Below are 14,199 nucleotides of genomic sequence, written 5' to 3'. Positions count from 1 at the left end.
AATCTGCGGTTTCCGTGCTTGAACCACCACGAGGTTGAGAGCCCAGCCACGTGGACCTCTGCTTCGCCCCCTAGTGGCGGCTCCAGCGGTACAGCTATGAAGATGAAGGTGCTGCAGGGAAGTGGATGACTCCGACTTCTCATTTGCATACCCATCGTACCCTGCAGAGTACAATCTTTTCAGGCTTAAAATAATATATTTTTTCAGCTCAACATTTCTAACTATGAGAAGTTTGCTTACACAATTCCTTGTTTAAACTTTAGGCAGGAAGTAACCCTTGGATACAGAACCACCATCAGTGAAGTAGGAGTTGCAGTTACTGGGAGGTGCACGCTCCCCGCCAACAGCACTTTCTGGTTTCTCTTCATATTGCATAAATCTTTCGGCTTTTACTAAAGATTTCCGTGTAGAGAAACAACCTTGAGTTGTTAAAACTAATTTTTGGAGGCCTTGCTTCGGCAAGGCTGATCTTTGACGGTACAAAAAAAAGACTTATTTTTGTGAAAACAGCATTGTGATTTGGGTTTTTCGATATTGTATTGTAGTCAGTGTAGTTGGAAATTTTCTGGTGGTTCAGACGGTGAAGTGTTTATCTACAATGCAGGAAAGGCCCGGGTTCAATTCTGGGGCCAAGGGCAGAAAGATTCACCCAGAGAAGGGTTCAATTCTCGAGCCACAGAGGCAGAAAGATTCCCCCGGAAAAGGGTTCAATTCTCGGGCCCCAGGGGCAGAAAGATTCCCCCAAAGAAGGAAATAACAACCTAATCGGGCCAGAAAAATACCCTAGAGAAAGACAGCTGGACGACTATATACCTAAGCACTTCTCGGTGAGTGAACTCCGGGGGTTGGTGATGGACATGGAGGCCTGGTGTGCTGCAATTCATGGGGTTGCAAAAAGTCGGACAGGACTGAGCAACTGAACTAATCATTTTTAAGTGTGAACTTTACTAGGTAAGGCTCCGTTGGGTTTTTTTTTGTTTGTCAGAAGTGAAGTAAAGTCGTTCAGTCGAGTCTGACACTTGGCAACTCCATGATCCAGGTTCCTCAGTCCGTGGGATATTCCAGGCAAGAGTACTTGTTCAATTCAGTTTAGTCGCTCAGTCGTGTCCAACTCTTTGCGACCCCATGAATCGCAGAGTACTGGAATGGGTTGCTATTTTCTTCTCCAGAGGATCTTCCCAACCCAGGGATCAAACCCGGGTCTCCCGCAGTGGCAGATGCTTTACCATCTGAGCCACCAGGGAAGTCCTGTAAAAATATCTGTAAAACTAAAAATATCACAGGTTTAAGTCACGTAAGTTATACCAGGTAAAGTCTGGACTTGCCAGTTATTGGTGACTCCTATCAGACACACTAAAACTTCTCTACCCTATACAAAGTCAAGAGTGCAAGCACAGGGGGATATGGAGAGGTTAACATGGAAACTTACATTATCATATGTAAAATGTACAGCCAAGGGGTATTGGCTGTATGACTCAGGGAACTTCTACCCAGGGGGTTTTATAGGGGACATATGTATACCTATGGCTGATTTCATGTTGTTGTTTGGCAGAAACCAACACAAAGAGTCGGACACGACTGAGCAACTGAACACAATTCTATAAAGTGATTATCTTTCAATTAAAAATTAATTAAAAATTGGCGGGGCGGGGCGGGGCCGGCTAGAATAGGAAAAAGGAGTTTAAAATGGCAGTGGCCAAAAGACAAAGAAAAAAAAGCCTAAGAAGATTCTGGCCCAGGAGAACCTCAGATGAAACAAACAGCCTTCCTGGCCAGACCAATTTACACAGGGCAGGCTCCGGGGGAGGAGACAAAACATATGAAAAGAAGAGCCAAGACTGAGCCTCTCCTTTTTTGAGGTTGGCCTGCCCTCACACCTTAAGGGTACTATGTTTTTTCCAATAAAACAGAGCTGTAACCAAGCTGTAACACTGGTCCGACATTTCAAATCTTAGCTGCAGTGAGACATGAGGGAGGAAATCATACACTCCCCACACCAGGGGTTTCAAGAGGGAGGGGATATATGTATACCTATGGCTGATTCATGTTGATGTTTGGCAGAAACCAACATAATTCTATAAAGCAATTGTCTTTCAATTAAAAATGAAGTTAATTTTAAAAAATAATTATATATATATATATACACACACATACATACACACTCTCAGTGATGGCCCTGAGGACCCCTTCAAAGGCCCTGTATGAATCTACAAGTTGGAGAATTTCAGGGCACCTGACATCAAACAAATTGTTTCTCTGTCCATCATGTCACGGTGTTACAGGAAGAATAAGATCTGACTTCATGTGTTTACTTTAACCTTTACTTCCTGTTGCTTTTGTTTACTGAAAGCATCCTGTCTGTACAAAATGGTGTGCCTGCGCCTCCGGAACCTTGCCCCTCTGCCTGAATGTTAAACCAAAGTGCCTTTCTTTTATTCAGGGCAACACCCTGGCCCTCTCTACACCTATGAAAGGCTGCAAGAAATAAGAAACACATTTCCTCCCCCAGGATGGCCATTCCGAGAGATTTACAGGACCTCCTCCAGCGGCTGATAAGATGGTTACTTGGAGACCTTAGGCTGCCCTCTTCTCAGTCTGCCAGCTTTCTGAATAAAGTTGTATTCCTTGCCTCAACACCTCATCTGATTTATTGGCCTGTCGTGTTGCAAGCAAAGCGAGCTTCAGCTCAGTTCAGTAGCTCAGTTGTGTCCAACTCTTTGCAACCCCATGGAAGGCAGCACACCAGGCCTCTATGTTCATCACTAACTCCCAGAGTTTACCCAAACTCATGCCCATTGAGTCGGTGATGCCATCCAACCATCTCATCCTCTGTTGAGCTTAGACTCAGTAAAAATATCCGTGGAAGTAACACTCCATGCGTGGTAGTGGCTCCTAAAGGAAAAGGAGCCCCTAAAAAGACTTCATTGGGCCCATGAGACGGACAGGTATGAACCGGTTTCCACTGCCTGCCTAACAAAGGTCTACACGTGTGACTGAAGTTAGCCGGAGAACTGCCTTCTTGAAACCCAGGAGCAAAATTATGATGGAATAATCCTCACTTATCTTGAATTTTTCAGCAGCCACTGTGATCCTCAAAGTAGTTTCAGTCAGTTCCACACACAGAGATGCCACCCTTCACATCTCCCACAGGCCCACGATCTCACTGTTATCCTGAGGCTCGTTCTAATTTCTTTTTTAACAGACTTATCATCTGTCATGTCATGATTTTAAAGGGTAGTAACCTTCTTAAGAATGGTGACAGGCACCACTTTTAGGGGATATACTGGGAGAAAGAAGTGTTTCCACTTCTCCCCACTCCCCCACATCTCTCCCCAGATTTCAGCTCCAAGCCACGCTGAACTCTGCTTCTCCTACCCTCAGAATCCCATCTGTTGGAATACTTACATAGGATGTGTTATGTAAACAACCTCACCTACCCCAAGGGACTATTCTTAAAGATGAGTTAGTTCAGTCACTCAGTTGTGTGATTCTTTGTGACCCCATGGACTGCAGCATGCCAGGCCTCCCTGTCCATCACCAACTCCCAGAGTTTACTCAAACTCATATCCATCAAGTCGGTGGTGCCATCCAACCATCTCATCCTCTGTCGTCCCCTTCTCCTCCTGCCTTCAATCTTTTCCAGCATCAGGGTCTTTTCCAATGAGTCAGTTCTTCACATCTAGTAGCCAAAGTATTGGAGCTTTAGATTTAGCATCAGTCCTTCCAATGAATATTCAGGACTGATTTCCTTTAGGATGGACTGGTTGGATCTCCTTGCAGTTCAAGGGACTCTCAAGAATCTTCTCCAACACCACAGTTCAAAAGCATCAGTTTTTCAGCACTCAGCTTTCTTTATAGTCCAACTCTTACATCCATACATGACTACTGGAAAAACCACAGCCTTGACTAGACGGACCTTTGTCAGCAAAGTAATGTCTCTGCTTTTTAATATGCTATCTAGGTTGCTCATAGCTTTTCTTCCAAGGAGCAAGCATCTTTTAATTTCATGGCTGCAGTCACCATCTACAGTGATTCTGGAACCCAAGAAAATAAAGGCTGTCCCTGTTTCCATTGTTTCCCCATCTATTTGCCATGAAGTGATGGGACCAGATGCCATGAGCTTCGTTTTTAGCATACTGAATTTTAAGCCAGCTTTTTCACTCTCCTCTTTTCACTTTCATCAAGAGGCCCTTTAGTTCCTCTTTGCTTTCATCCATAAGGGTGGTGTCATCTGCATATCTGAGGTTATTGATGTTTCTCCCAGCAATCTTGATTCCAGCTTGTGCTTCATCCAGCCTGGCATTTCTCATGATGTACTTTGCATATAAGTTAAATAAGCAGGGTGACAATATATAACCTTGACGCTCCTTTCTCGATTTGGAACTAGTCCGTTGTTCCATGTCAGGTTCTAACTGTTGCTTCTTGACCAGTATACAGATTTCTCAGGAGGCATTTGGCATCATCTTTTAGGATTTGAAAAACAACACCCAGTTCTTAAAGCTAACAGTGCCCAAATGCAGAATCCACATTCCACAAGGTCTGAGCTAGCATCTGAATGGTCCCAGTCAGAAATTCAGTTCCAGACATGGCCACAATTCAAACAATTTCAATACTGGTATCTAAAGCTGCATGTGAGAGTTTACTAGCTCACCCTCCTCCTAACACTCCCGTGCTTCTCTGTCACTTCACTTTGAAGTTCTGTCCCTCCATCAGACTAGCAGGGTGTCTGCTCCAGCCCACAGAGTAGAACTGCCAAAGCTCAGATGAATCCTTCCTACAAGGTACTTGTTGGAGAACCTTAAGACAGAGAACAGGTTCAGTGGCAGATTTTGTACCTGCCACTAAATAAATGTTTGCACACGTGGCAGAATTCAGATCTGGACTCTTTCCTTCCGATGTATCATTTGGCAGCGAGCCTGTAGGAGCGGAAGAGATTTTAATTCACCCACCTCCAATTACCAGGAGCTACAAAGAGTCAAACCAAAGAACGTGACAGACTTGGGTTGAGACACACACGATCCTTCTGTTCAAGGTTCAGGTCAGATCCACCTCCTCCAGGAAACCCTCCCGGCCATTCCAAGGTTAGAAATTCTCCCAGAAACTTTTGGCTATACTAACCAGTACACTTCCCAGGTGGCGCCAGTGGTACAGAACCCATCTGCCAATGCAGGAGACGTAAGAGACACAGGTTCAACCCCTAGGTCAGGAAGATCCCCTGGAGAAGGGCAACCCACTCCAGTATCCTTGCCTGGAGAATCCCATGGACAGAGGAGGGTGGTGAGCTACGGTCCACAGGGTCGCAAACGGTCAGACACTAGTGAAGCGACTCAGCACACAGGAACATACCAACCCGAGACCCTCATACAAATGGAAACACTGTGGTAAAGTTACAGCAAGTGCTAATTTTCAGGCAGGACAGACAAATAGGGCCAGTCGTCCTTGCTGTGTGCACCTGCCGTCTCCGCAGCTTGACTGACGCTGCTGCCCTTGGTTAAACAACCAGAACATCATCCTTACAAAAATAACACGGCAGCCTAGCGTTCTTGGGTGGAGTATAAGCTTCCTGAGGAGAGGAACCATGCTTCTCACTTCCCTCAGCCCATAGAACCTACTGCAAAGCAGCTGCTTAGCAAAGAATTACTCGTAAACTGACTGGTTTGTGGTTGAGAAATTTCTCACCACTCCAAATCTGTATCACCACCTCAAGATGTTACTAAGAATTCATGGAGAACCTCTCTCTCTCTCTCTCTCTCTCTCTCTCTCTCTCTCTCTCTCACACACACACACACACACACACACCTGATCTTTTAGTTCTGCAGGGCTAAACCCTTGGTTCTAACTTCACCTTATCTTCTCCTGGCTCCTTCAAGAACCTTTGAATGAAATAAATCATATTTTCCATGAGCTAGAAGATATAAAAAAAGAGAGGAGGGCTGAGCAGGGGACTTAGCAGCTGAGCCAATACGCAAACCTCATGTTTCTCCGTCTGCACTGCAGACCCTACTTGTACACAAGGCAGAGCCCCCTTTCCTGTCCTCCCCAGGAAATCGCTGCTGCCTCACTTTTTCCCCCTCCTGGCTGCAAATCTCTGACACATCAAGGACATCCAGCAGCGGGTGGGGGTGAGACTAGACAAGAAATGATGCACTGGCAGGTTAAGGGCAGGAGCTCTTTGTGTTGACGAGGGGGAATCAAGCCCAACGTGTGCTGGGGGCCCTTCCTCCCATCACTAGTCCATGGGCTTCTTCCCCCACCATTTGGAGACCCCTCAGCCCCCTCTCTCTCTTCCTGGGCTGGCACAGGACACAGGACTCTGCCTCTGCTGAGTAGCCCCTCTGTGAAAGGGCAAAGCTGCGTAAAATCCAATTTTCTGATACTAAGGACAGGCTGAAAATTCACACACACAGCCAAACCACTTATTAATCTGTCCCCATCAGATGGAGGGAGGCAGAGATATAACCAGCACACCAGAATTGTCTTTGAGGAGCTACAGCTTAAGGAAAAATGAGGGAAGGCCTACATTGTCTAAACCTGCCAGACGTTAGACACATGGAACCTGGCAAGCATTGCCAAGGGACCAGTGTTCCTTCACACCAAGTCTCCAACCAGCCAGGCATGTCCACCTTCCAACAGCCACTCCTGAATACCTACTCTGTGTCAGGCAGAGATGAAAGATCCTCTTTTGTCTAAAAGAAGTAACTCCTGGGACTTCCCTGGGGGTCCAGCGGCTAAGACTCTGCACTCCCAGTGCAGGCGGCCTGCGTTCAATCCCTCACCAGGGAGCTGGATCCCGCAAGGGTTCACATGCGGCAACTACAGACCCACATGCCCCGCAACGAAGACCCGGTGCAGTCACATAAATAAATATGTAACACCGGCTCGGGAAGGAGTCGTAGGAATGGAGCTCGTGGGAGGGAGAAACCCACGCCAGCAGGGGGACGAGCCAGGAAGCAGCATCAGGAAAGGTTCCACGCGGGCTGCTCCTCGAGCAGGAGGGAGGCGCCCACCAGTCTGCATGAAGATCACAGGGAGGAACATCAAGATGTCCCTGGGGAATGTCAGATGCTCCTGTTACTTGGAAGCTCAGAGGGACCACACAGGAGCTGAGGCTGCTGGAACAAGGCCGGGCCAGTGGACAAATGGAAAGGGGCTGAATGTCAGCCTTGGAGCATGGGCTTGACATGGTAAGAAACGGGGAGCCATGCGTGGGTTCTGAGCAACATTGGGGCTAGTGGTAAAGACCCCGCCTGCCAATACAGGAGATTTAAGAGTGGCAGGTTCGATCCCTGGATCAGGAAGATCCCCCTGGAGGAAGGTATGGCTACCCACTCCAGTATTCTTGCCTGAAGAATCCCATGGACAGAGGAGCCTGGAGGGTTAAGACCACAGGGTCGTAAAGAGTCAGACATGACTGAAGCAGCTTAGCACACATGCCTGAGATCTACATTCCAGAATGTTAACTCCAGGAATATGCAAACTCTGAGTGGGATAGATCAGGAGAGACAGGCAAGGCAGGGAACGCACAAGGCTCCTGAGAGAGGCCTCAGAAGAAACACCAATGCCCTCGTCCCCTTTAGTAACCATCCTCTGCTTCTGAATACAGTCCAGACTCCACATGTGGGACCCGATGGCCTTTATGCTCCAGCCTCTATCTTGTATCATCTCTTCCTCTCACACGTGACCTCCCAGCCAGGCTGATTGACTCTCTGAAATCCAGTCTGTATGCCTGCTATTCCCTTCTTTCCCATCTTTCCCCAATACCTCACCTCTGATCCCTGTGCGTTTGGGTGGCAGGCAGCTTCTGTTTCTCCATGCCCGGCGGGTGGTTACATCACTTACCTCACTGCCTCAGCATCACTGCCCCCCAAATTTAAGGCCCAGTGAGGACAGAGACAGAGCCTGGAAGGTCATAGCCTCCCAGTACCCAGCCTGGAAGCCTCTTACACAGTAGCCACTCAAGGAATATTTGTTAAATGATTCAGCACAGAGCTTTCTGGGGTTTTTTTTTTTTTTTTTTTGTATCAAAATATAATTTATAAGTAACTGAATATTAAAATTTTGATGGATAAAACTTGAGTAGCTAAAAATTGTATCTTTACTTCAGAAACAACCTTTTCTCTCTTAACATTCAAAGACATTAGTGGTCAAGCTTCCTTCTCTGATTTGTCTTTTATTTCTAACCTTCTGGCAGGCACTGAAAATTCCTCTAATTCTACTTCTGAAAGAACTGACTTACAAGAGGGCCCCAGTTTCAGAACTGTCAGGAAGAGTGTCCTCGGGAAAGAAATAAGTAATTGATTACATGCAAGAATTGTAATTGATTACATGCAAAATTCTTCATAATATATCAGGCTTTGGAGAGCTCCTTTCAGTAGCAACCAACTCCTTCTAGACTGAAATGTTCCTCTGTAGAACATTATCTCCTTGCCAGAGAGGGGGAAATCAACAAATCCTAGCTCTAAAGCAAGGGTGTCATCAACCATGGAAGGACAAAATGATGACCACAGCACGGACTGGGGTCCATTCTGTACCAAGCACATACATGCTGGATGGGGTTTATATATATATATATATATATATATATATATATTTCATATATTTCATTTTATTGTTAGGTCTTAGTTGTAGCACTCAGGATATTTGATCTTCACTGTGGCATGTGGCATGTGGAATCTAGTTCCCCAACCAGGGATTGAACCTGGGCCCCCTACATTGACAGCAGAGTCTTAGAGCCCACCAGGGAAGTCCCCATGCTGGGTGTTTTATATCCATTATCTTTCTCTACAACGAGACCTCCCATGCCCATATTCCAAAAAAGAAAACTAAGGCTCAAATGGGGTAAATGATTTTCCAAAATGGAGCAAACTGCAGTTTAGACTCAAGTCCATCCAACCCCAAACCTGTGCTCTTTCCATTATGCCAACTATCTTGAATCAGAAATAAATATAAAGGGGAAAAAATTCACGACAACACAGTCCAACACAGAGCTTCATTCACGAATGATCAGTTGATTCAGAGCCTACTATCTGGAGATATCAAGCAAGAAACACAGCCACTAAAACGTCTTCTTTACATTCTTGGCCATCGAGCAAGAATGTTAGGTGTGGGTGGGGAGGGGGGTGGTGGCGGCGAGAAAGGAACCAGCAAACACCAAGACAGATGGCCAGAACTGGAAAGGCGTTGAGCTCAACTCCTCCCTGACCACACACAGGCTCCTGCATACGACCGCTCCAGGAAGCCACTGGAGCCCGTGCAGGCAGGCACTGCCAAGCCTGGAAGGAGAGACGTCACAAAACAGGAGGCACACACCACAGCATATGGAATCTCAACAGTCCTTGAGAGCTGCAGCCACTGCCCCTGGCCTCTTGGCGAAAGCAAGCAGCTTTACTCTGATGGAATAAACCCAGTGGTATTCCTGGTTTGGGCTACAATCAATCCTCCAGACTCTACCATTAAGCAACAACTGGGGGGACTGTGGTCAGGCCCAACACCATTTCACTGTCCCAAAGCTCCGCTTTGAGTCACCATCACCCTAACACACTCATCCCCTTTCCAACCACAGTTCTTCCTCTGGAAGAACGTCTTCGCTACTGGGGACCTTGCCAAGCCCACCAGTTCTGAGGCACTCAGCTGAAGGTCGCCCTCCTCTCCCAGAAGCGGGGGGCGGAGGGGGGCTGCCTGTGCCCGCAGGGGTGCCCCCCTGTTCTGACTGTCAACACTGTCCCACCTAGCGTTTACCTACGCGTCTGTCTAGGTGCCCTCAGGACTGACGCATTTTACTCCAAGGGTGCATTCTGGCACGGTGTTCCTCACTTGTTCCTTCAGTTAAATTCAATAAAATACTCACCAACTCTGTTCCAGGTACTGAAGATACAGGACTGATTAAATCCCAGCCCTGCCCTGTGGGACTCACAGTCTGGCAGAGGATAGATAATACAAGACAAAAGTTGTACAAATATACTTATCACAATAGTGCACAAGATGCGATCCAAGGCATTAGTACACATCACCCTGCTCATTTCCTTCATATCATTTAGCTCAATCTGTGGCTGTCATGTTATTTCTTTACTTACGGTCGGTCTGTCCCCAGTAGGAGACCCTGGGACCGGAGCCTTGTCTGTCTAGCTCACTGCTGTGTCCCCAGCACTCTGTATGGGCTTGTGCACAGAAACACATTCATTAAAAGCAGCATTTGTGGAAGGTGATACAAACTGAGGCAGAGAAGTGCCAGGAACTATGAGCATGAAGCCCAGTTTAGAGGTCCAGGTAAAAATTCCAGGACAGGAGACACCGGAGCTCAGATGTGAAGCAAGAGTGCGGACCTGAAAGGGAAGAGGTGAGGCCCAAGCCAGAGGAGGAAGCAGGAGGAGAAAAGGGAAGAAAGGGCCGAATCAGCATGACAGAGCCCTTCACTGTTACCGCGGCTGGCTGTTCGCAAACAAAGGCAGTTTTGTCCTCAGGGGACATGTGGCAATGCCTGAAGCCACTAGCAACTGTCATGACTTGGAGCAGCAGGGACTCTGGGCATCCAGAATCCAGGGATGCGGCTCAACACCCTACAAGTTACAGAACAGCTCCCCAGCGCCTGCCCTGACCACCACCTACAACAGTGGATGCCAGCAGTGCTGAGGTCTGGCGATACTTAAAGGACATGAAAACTCCCAAAGTTCACCATTTCTACTCACACCTACTACTGTCTTTTTATTAGAATTTGGATCAGAATAGCATTTGCCTGTCCCCTCCCATAACCTCCAAAGGAAATACTCAGAGCCAAGTGGGCCTTTATTTTAGCTGAAATGAGACTTTTAGCAGACACCAGTGGACCTCCTATTGCTACATATGACCCTGGGTCTATTTCATGGTCTTCACCAAGCACATGGAATCAATTTCCTTTGTCTGTTGATGACCCACCCTGACTCATCACTTTCCCTCTACATTCTAGGACCCCAAACTACCCACCCCCTATGCAGGGTAATGAGACAGAAATACGAGGCTAAGAGGGGCTCAACAGCATCAAATGAACAGACAGACGGATGGCCAGCCGGACAGAGGGACAGAGACCTTTCAGAATAGAACTTTGGAACCTTGGAACTTTTTAGGTTCATTGAAAAGCTAGAACTCCAATACTTTGGCCACCTGGTGCAAAGAACCGACTCATTGGAAAAGACCCTGATGCTGGAAAAGATTGAGGGCAGGAGGAGAAGGGAACAATAGAGGATGAGACGGTTGGATGGCATCACCAACTTGATGGACACGAGTTTGAGCAAGCTCCGGGAGTTGGCAATGGACAGGGAGGCCTGGCGTGCCGCGGTCCATGGGGGTCACAGAGAGTCGGACTCGACTGAGCGGCTGGACTGAACTTGAAGCTTTTCTCTGTGCCTTGCGCACATTTCCCCAAAGGCAGAGTCGGTCTGAACACTGACACCCACTGACCATGCCCATCACAGGGGCCTGTCACAAAGAATCCACGAAGAGGTCACGTCCCCAGGACTCTAAAGCCTGGGCAGGAAGTCAAGCAGCTGAATGTGACGGAGTGGCGGGAGTGGCGGGAGCTGGGAAGTCAGTGCAGACAAGGGCCCTTTGTCCAGGGATACCAACAGCGACACCCAGGGGGGCTGAGCATGCAACAGTGAAATCCGTGGGGCCTGATCCTCCTTCAGCTTCTCATAGGAAAAGTCTCTTAGTCTAAAATGAGTTTACTTATTTGTGCCCCCGGCAAACAATTTGTTATTATCTGAAATGTCTGAATGATGACTCTAAAATTTAAGGAAGAAAAAAATGTCACCATTTTTTTCTGTTGCAAGAAACCCAAAAGCAGCATATTTCTAAAGAGTGGATTCAAGATGCTCACGAGGACTAGCTCCCACTGTAACCGGAGCAGGACCCTGTGGGGCCTTCCCAGGACAGACCCCTCCCTGCATCCCACGTCCTCCACCTGCCTCTTGTATGTAGGAAAGCTTTAGCCAGAGAATAAGTCTAATCAAAGACGTGAGAAAAATGCAAAAAAAAAACAAAGGAAAGTCAAACAAAGCAAAACAATCATAGTTTACCCACTAGGCAAAGTCAAGGACCTCCTGTTTCTTCACAAAGTCTATAGATAGTCTGAGCCGTATCTTTCTAGCTGTTTTGCAGATACTGAAACCCCCACCGGGTGGAAGAAGGTAACTGCGTGCTGCCCGCAAGCACAGAGACCTCAGACCAGCTGGAACCAGAAGGTTGATGATGTTGACTCTTGCTTGCCTCGCCACCAGCAGAAGCGCTACCTGTCACCTCTAGGAAAGCAACGGCAGCCACCCTGCCTGCTGTCTAAGCAGGCACAGTGAGCTGCAGAGGAGGCGAAGTGAGCCAGCCCACTGCTGCCATGAAACCAGGGGCCAGAGGGGTGGGCGATGCCCAGCACGCCCTGCAGGATGGCCAGGGCCACTAGAGGCGGGAAGGAAGCAGGTCTGTAGTTGCCCACAGTTGGCACAGGGAGTGTGCAGGCCCCTACACGCGAACAAGTTCCATTCCGAGAGTGTGCACATGAATACAATTTGTTCACAAGCCCAACAAAGCTAGCCTGGGCACTAACACACAACCGGCTATACACTACTGCATTATAATAGGTTTATAATACTTTTCACACAAATAATATATTAAAAAACAAACACAAATAGAGAAAACATTTTTTTAATCTTACAGGATTCTTACAGACATGTGCACTAACTTGCGTGATTGGACATGCCAACACAAGCTGGCATCTTCGAAGTTTGCAGCTTGAAGGGTCATATGTAGGGGACTTACTGTATGCCTAGATCAGAAAGGAACTTTCTGATCTTTACAAAAGGGAAATTTGCACAAACTGCTAAGGTTACTGATCCACATGTCTAGTATTCTGGGAGAACATGCGACAACATAAAGACAGAGCGTGCGGAATGCCCACACTCCACATCGTGTGCTCATACCTTTTTCAACAAGAAAGGTATTTAATTTCCAGTCGCTGCTGAGTACCATGCCTGGGCCAGCACCAAACACAAAAGTGATGCCAAATATTGAGATCAGGTTTGAAAACAAAAGGTTTTATCACTGATCCACTTTGTACCTTCTTTAATCCTCTGAATAAAGTGCCAGTCTCCAGGTCAAATTCTCGGTCCAGTTCCTCTTCATGTTCTGACAAGAAAAACAGGATCTGTTAGTCAACAAATCTAAATAAAACTGGGTTGGTTTATTAGGAGAAGCACTAAAAGAAACTGGCATACAGCCTGGAAAAGCTGCCTCTGGACTGAGCTACAGGCATGGAGACGTGTCACACTCCTTCATTTCTGTGACCTCGGTTCCTGGAAAAACGAGGGGCTGATGGCAACGGCCCTTTAACTTGCCGTAAGGGTCACAAAAGGAGAGGGATCGAGAGTGGAAGTTCCCGGTACAGGGGACCACAGGAGGGAGGAGAGCAAACGCCTCACTTGCACAAATGGTGAAAAAAAGGTTTTGAACAGACCGCGGCACAAAATGATGGTGATCACAGCCTGTCGCATAATGCTAACAAGATCACTGATGGAATTATATGATGGTAACACATATCGGACACGACTGAAGTGACTTAGCAGCAGCAATACATATGCTTATAAGTGAACAATACAATTTGTTTAAAACAAAAAATATTTTAAAACTTTCATTCAAATAACGTTTAAAAATGAACAATAACCAGGCACAGTGTGAAATAGTAGGAAGGAAGCAGAACATGACCGGCATGGCTATTGCCCTCCTGGGACTTACCTTATCCTGGGTAAGAGAGACAAACAAGTAGTAAGAAATTACAGTGACGCTGATGAATGCCATGACATGGGAGGTAAGGGTATTCAGCTACGGGGCTGGATTTGGGGTGTCTAAGTGACTGATCTCTCTGGGTGTCTATGTGGGCTTCCCTGGTGGCTCAGATGGTAAAGGGTCTGCCTGCAGGGCAGAAGACCTGGGTTCGACCCCTGGGTTGAAAGATCCCCTTGGAGAAGGGAATGGTAACCCACTCCAGTACTCTTCACTGAAGAATCCCAGGGACAGAGGAGCCTGGTGGGCTACAATCCATGGGTCACAGAATCAGACACGACTGAGCAACTACCACACACACACACACACACACACAAACACACACGTGATATCTAATAGGCAGCTGGATGGGCATGGAGGAGCTCAAAAGAGTGCCTCAGCTGGAGGGAAAGACTT

General features: G+C 47.2%; 1 protein-coding gene and 1 non-coding gene across 6 annotated transcripts in view; one reads left to right on the top strand and one right to left on the bottom strand.

Annotated features, from left to right (window-relative positions):
* Positions 1-14,199, bottom strand: part of HHAT (hedgehog acyltransferase) — a 365,640-nt gene that overhangs the window by 319,928 nt on the left and 31,513 nt on the right. For all 5 annotated transcript variants that reach the window (XR_011467202.1, XM_070384727.1, XM_070384728.1 and 2 more), the window contains exon 3: positions 13,082-13,149. Coding sequence is in view for 4 of the 5 variants with exons in the window: in XM_070384727.1 (XP_070240828.1) it covers positions 13,082-13,149 (68 nt within the window). In the remaining variant the exon portion in view is untranslated. The remainder of the gene's footprint in view (positions 1-13,081; positions 13,150-14,199) is intronic.
* LOC138991315 (U5 spliceosomal RNA) lies at positions 349-466 on the top strand. Its single transcript, XR_011467338.1, has one exon. It is a non-coding gene; the product is annotated as a U5 spliceosomal RNA (small nuclear RNA).

Source organism: Bos mutus, chromosome 16 (genome assembly GCF_027580195.1).
Source record: "Bos mutus isolate GX-2022 chromosome 16, NWIPB_WYAK_1.1, whole genome shotgun sequence".
Classification (NCBI taxonomy): Eukaryota; Metazoa; Chordata; class Mammalia; order Artiodactyla; family Bovidae; genus Bos; species Bos mutus.
Note: the sequence above shows the minus strand (reverse complement) of the source record. Positions and strands in the feature narration are given on the sequence as shown.